At 37.4% G+C, this 6,000-nt stretch overlaps 1 protein-coding gene across 1 annotated transcript in view; it reads right to left on the bottom strand.

The window, feature by feature from the left end:
* Positions 1 to 223: 223 nt before the first annotated feature.
* LIPK (lipase, family member K) overlaps positions 224 to 6,000 on the bottom strand; it is a 41,232-nt gene continuing 35,455 nt past the window's right edge. The window contains exons 9-10 of the mRNA XM_010838489.1: positions 3,960 to 4,031; positions 224 to 723 (exon numbers count right to left, since the gene is read on the bottom strand). Coding sequence (XP_010836791.1) covers positions 490 to 723; positions 3,960 to 4,031 — 306 coding nt within the window. The 3' untranslated portion in view covers positions 224 to 489. The remainder of the gene's footprint in view (positions 724 to 3,959; positions 4,032 to 6,000) is intronic.

Raw genomic sequence — 6,000 nt, 5'->3', positions numbered from 1 at the left:
TCGCTGGTTCTCAAGCTGCAATCCAGGTGTTAGACAGACCGTTTTCTCAACAAGAGGCCGAACTAGCAAACAGTGGCCTCCCAAGCTCATTCAGGTTTTGGCAGAATTCATTTTCTCATATATGACTGAGAGTCCCAATTCTTTGCAAGTTATCTGCTGGAGGCCACCTGCAGATCCTAGAAGCCACACACGGTTCCTTCCCACATTTGTTTGCCTTATTAAGCCAACAAGGAGAATCTCTTGCTCCAGTTTGCTAAAATGGATTCTTATATAGTAGACTGCAATTAGGGGATGACATCCCATCACCTTTGCCAATTCTCCTGTCTAGAAGCAAGTCTCAGGTCCCTCCCGCACTCGACGAGAAAGGATTACATAAATTTGTGGTTCCTGGGTGGACCACAGATTATTGGAGGGGTTACCTTAGAGTCGGTGTACCGCATTCTCATGACTAAAATCCACTTCCTTAGAGAAAGGAAAGTGTATTTAATTTTACAACCATTCCTCCATCATTCTAATTAGGTCTTGGTAAATTTCAAGGGGTGCATCCTGTCCAAGGTAAAAATCCACATGATTGTAGTGTGGAATTGACTTGTAATAAATGAGCTTGGGAATTGTAGGGAGTAAATTCTCAACATCTTTGAGATCAGCCACGTAGTCCTGTCCACCACTCCACACTGCTGTTGGAACTTCCATATTAGAAACGTTGTATAGAGGAGGTGTAAGCTAAATAAAATTGAAGAGAGAGAAAAATAGTTTTCACAGAAAATCATATTATAGAAGGAACATCAATCATCAGTTGTTAAGCAAGTTCTGTATGTTCTAAATGTTACTGTATATTATGTACATACATTCACCATTGTACTACTATCTTAGAAATAGTCTGAAAATGCAAGCAGCATATGCAAGCAGAATTGAGAGAGAGTGACAGGGAGAAAGAGAGAGCCTGATGATTGTGTATATTCCTGGCTATTGTGAGTTTATCATTATACTTCTTATTTCAGTAAAACCAAACCATATTTTTATAAAATGTAAAATAGAGTGATTTTTACTACTTGCATTGTAAAGACCTACATATTCTATGAACTAAATTATGTTCCCTGCAAATTCATATGTTGAAACCTTAACCCAAGGTGATTGTATTTAGAGAAAAGACTTTTAGGAAGTAATTAAGGTTAAATGAGGTCATAAGATTTGGATCCTAATCCAACAGGATTGGTGGCCTTATAGAAGGGGAAGTGATAAAGAGAGAGAGAGAGAGACCTCTTTCTGCAACCAGACACAAAGAGGAAAGGCTATGTGGACATGCATGGAGAAGGTGGCTGTCTGTAATCCAGTAAGAAAGCCCTCACTAGAACCTGACCATGCTGGCACCCCTGCTCTCAGACTTCCAGCTTCCAGGACTGTTAAAAACATATTTCTGTTGTTCAAGCCACTCAGTCTATGGGATTTTTTTATAGTAGCCAAAGGCGATTAATGCACCATAGGTAATTTCAGCAGAAAGACTAAGAAGAAAAGGTTACATAGACCAACTTATAAATCCTTAGAAAACACTAACTTTGGCCAGGAAGAGGTTTCTAAGACTAGAAATGTGCTTGGGGAGACCCCTGACTCGGTAACTGCACCATGAGTGATCCGCAGGCAGAGCGTTGGTGTAGCCATTCCACATGTCACCGTCAGATGGGTCTTTGCATTAGCAAATATCTTAAGTGTAAGTCCCTTGTAATACTGGGAGACCTTGGATCTGGGCTTAGAAGCAAGCGGTAAATAGGAATGTGTAGCCATGAAAAGACAATGTTAAGGGCAAAGAAGGAAATCAGTGAAGATTAGCACTAATGAGTACTACATGCAAGGGAATGGTGGGCTAAGGACAGCCTGGTGCACTCAATGCCAAGTGCAATTGATGAAAGAAGACGCTTGCTTTTCCTGACTTGGTAGTGTTCTCAGTAAAATAATACAAGGTATAAATATTCAAATGCAAGGATAGAGCGAGATAAAGAATAGAAAAGCAACACAGCACAGAGGAAGCAAGAATATTAGCAAGCTTTAAGGCACAAGTGGGTCTGAGGAGCTCCTGAAATCAGAATACATTTACTGCAGTAATTTAATACCCTACTCAGAAAGAGCTGGGAAGCCCAGAAGATGTCAAAACAAAAATGAACATCCAGATCAGGATCCAAATGAAATGTGGTGGCTTTTGGCTCAGAATTTTTCTTTTTTCACTTTTTTTTTAAGTAATACAGGTTTGGTGATTATATTGGTAATTACACCTGTCTAACTTATGATGATATTACTTATAGTTGTGACAAAGGTTATTAATTGTTAAAACTTATACATCAGTGTCTCTTTTGCTGTCTCGTACACCGGGTTATTGTTACCATCTTTCTAAATTCCATATATATGCGTTAGTATACTGTATTGGTGTTTAGAGACACTGATGTGTAGAACAGTCTTATGGACTCTGTGGGAGAGGGAGAGGGTGGGAAGATTTGGGAGAATGGCATTGAAACATGTAAAATATCATGTAAGAAACGAGTTGCCAGTCCAGGTTCGATGCACGATACTGGATGCTTGGGGCTAGTACACTGGGACGACCCAGAGGGATGGTATGGGGAGGGAGGAGGGAGGAGGGTTCAGGATGGGGAACACATGTATACCTGTGGCGGATTCATTTTGATATTTGGCAAAACTAATACAATTTGTAAAGTTTAAAAATAAAATAAAATTTAAAAAAAAACTTATATATTGTTTACAGTTTAAGTTTTCTTTTCCTCCCTAAAGTTCCAAGCAAAAGATCCATAATTGAACCTGAACCACCATGTATTTTGATAGAATCTGCGAGCACAATGATGGAGTTAATACCTGTGATTCAGCTTTTATCCAAGTAGGTATTTGAGTCTTATAGGGTAAGGTCATCATCTAAAAAGCTTTTCCTAAAGCAGCTACATACTCTTGCTAGTACAAGGAGTTGTTAATCACAAGAGTAAATAGCACTCTGACACAGTGTGTGAGTTTGTGTGTGTGGGCACACACCTCTCCACACACATACAACTATAGCAGTTTAGGAGAAAATCAGATTTTTCACACTACTTGAAGTTATGCATTTTCACTATCATAGTTATTATGGTAACAGTGAAATTGCTTTAAAAAAACTCCAGATTTCCACATGCCGGATTTGAAAAAAATCCATGTATCTTTGTTGCCTACTTGTTTAATTTGAGCTCAGTCTATTAGCCAGAAGCTAAAGCCATCATTGGATTTCCTTAAATACTGGAAAAATTAACAACAATGCCTATTCACTTTAATATGAAATTTTTTCACAAAGGAAAGTTTTCATATATAATGTCAAGATATACATGGACATATCATTATCTGGCAAATAGCATTGCTTTTTTCTAAAGGTGATAATCCTGTCTGGAATACCTTTAATAATTCATAATTGTTTTTGAATGAGCAGTAAATGACATCCAAAAACTTATTAGGATAATGTTAGTTCATTTTATCAGGTTCATTTATGAAGGATGGATAAGAAGCCAGAGAATACGCTTTAGAAATAAAATTGCGCATCTTTAATTCTTTCTTTAAAAATATGGTCTTAAGTGCTGAGAGTTTCTATTTTTTTGAGAAGGAGTAAGTGTAACAGAAGAAAGGACTTTTGATCCAGGAACCCTGGGTGGTATTCTGGTTCTTTATTAGCTAAATAATTTCTGACAATTCACCTAACCTCTCTGAGCTTCTGGAAAAATAGAGACAATTTACCTAACCTAATATTTATCTGGGGAGGTCATGCTAAGAATCAAAAACAATGATATGGCAAGTGGTAAGATCCCCCCAGATAGCATCTGATCTATACAAAGTATCTGGCATAGTGAATGGAGCATAGTGAGTAGGTGTTTGACGAGTAGATACTATTTTTACAAATTTCATTTGCAGTATGCAATTGGTGATTATTGTTATTGTACCTGGTGGAAGTGCTTCATGTTCTGATCAGGGTTTCCCCAATCAAAAGCTTGGAACCGACCAGAATTAACAGCCTATAAAAAAATACAAATAATAAACATGTTAAAATGATATACAAAAACAACATACATGTAAAGACAGTAAGCAAAAAATACACAAAAAGGATTGACATAATATCCCACGCTTTAGCACATGAGCTAAAAGTCAAAGTTTAATAAGTGAAATAATAGAAATGATAAAAATTGATACAAATTCATGGAACTATCTTTTCTTCCCTTTTATACTTTTCCAGGGAGAAGGCAATGGCATCCCACTCCAGCACTCTTGCCTGGGAAATCCCATGGACGGAGGAGCCTGGTAGGTAGTCCATGGGGTCGCTAAGAGTCGGACACGACTGAGGGACTTCCCTTTCACTTTTCACTTTCATGCATTGGAGAAGGAAATGGCAACCCACTCCAGTGTTCTTGCCTAGAGAATCCCAGGGACGGGGGAGCCTGGTGGGCTGCCGTCTATGGGGTCACACAGAGTCGGACACGACTAATGTGACTTAGCAGCATACTTTTCCAATGAAAATCTTTTAGCAGTGATGCCTTTAAATAAATTTTATGCTGTGTACATAGACATGTTTTTAAAGATGATACATTGATTCTTAAACATCTTGGCTTCAAGAGTTTTAATATTTTTTAAAAGGCACTAGCTATACATTAAAAAATGACTGCTACTATTATTACACTTTATACTTTGTTATCTTATCAGACGGTCTAGGATATTATGAGTATATTCCTTAATCTTAAACATTTTTGCTACCTTTGAAAGGAATGCTCACTCAAAGTACATCTTCAAGGCTTTCTGAGGGATAGTGTCTGTCTGTCTCCTGTCTATATGGCCAAACAGCCTGCCATGTCATCAGTAACATGGCTATAGGCTGAGTGTCTGAGACCCTGTGTGTGCCCTTTTCTTATTTTAAATTTTAGACTTCAGATATTAATATAGAAATATTAACACTTCTAGGGGTTCCTTTTTCTGGTTATTTGTCACCCATTTGGATTGAAGAGGCATAATTTTTACATTTACCTCAAGCACTTCATTAAATTATTTTCAGACTACTCCAAAGGTTTTTTTCCCTTTAACTTGATTTTTTTCACATGAACTGACTTAATTTTTTTGTTTGAAATGTTTCCCATTGTGATTTATATTCACAGAGGCGGTAGTCTGCTGTGGTTGAAATTCTGTAGGTTTTCAGCAATGAGAGGCAATAGAATGTACCAAATAGTTAGGAACTTGGGTTCTAGCATCAAACAGACCTAGTTTCAATCCAGGCTTAATGGATTATTAAATCTGTGATCCAGGCTGTATATGCATCTTCTCTAAACCTGTTTTCTCATCTGTGCAATGGAAATGACAATAGCATTCTTCAATGTACGCAAAGCATGTGGCACCTAGGAACGGTCAAGAAATCACTCTTTTTATTGATATTGTTACCATCATGTCATTATCTTCATCCTTGCTTTAGCTGTCTATGTAACTTATAACCAAATATTTTATCTCCCCACCCCACTCACTTATTTATATTCTCAAGAGAACTTTCTATCAAAGGAGAAGAGATAGCTTTAAGAAGAGTCAACTGTGAGGGGTAAGGATTGGCTATGACATTTTTAGAGTGGGGAATATCAATGGCTTCATTGAAAGATTGTTAGGAGAATTCATAACAGACAATGAGATATATATATCTGGACAATAAGAACACATTGTAAGTGCTCAATGAATATGGAATCGAAGTTGTATTATCTGGAAAACTATGCCTTTTAGAGTCTACCTGTCTCCTCACCAGTAAGAAGCCCTAAATCCGGAATATCTGTCTTCCTTTTGGAACTTGAATGCTTATCTCTTGAGGGTGGAACTCTTCAAAGAATTTCAGAAATCTTCAACTAGTATTTAAGACTATCTATAGCAGTGATTGTCTACTTTAAAGCATGGGAGAAATTTATCAGGGTGTAGGTTAAAATTCAGATTCCTAGGGATTTCAGATTCTTATTCAACTTT

This window comes from Bison bison, unplaced genomic scaffold, assembly GCF_000754665.1.
Source record: "Bison bison bison isolate TAMUID 2011002044 unplaced genomic scaffold, Bison_UMD1.0 scf7180017864097, whole genome shotgun sequence".
NCBI classification, from domain to species: domain Eukaryota; kingdom Metazoa; phylum Chordata; class Mammalia; order Artiodactyla; family Bovidae; genus Bison; species Bison bison.
Note: the sequence above shows the minus strand (reverse complement) of the source record. Positions and strands in the feature narration are given on the sequence as shown.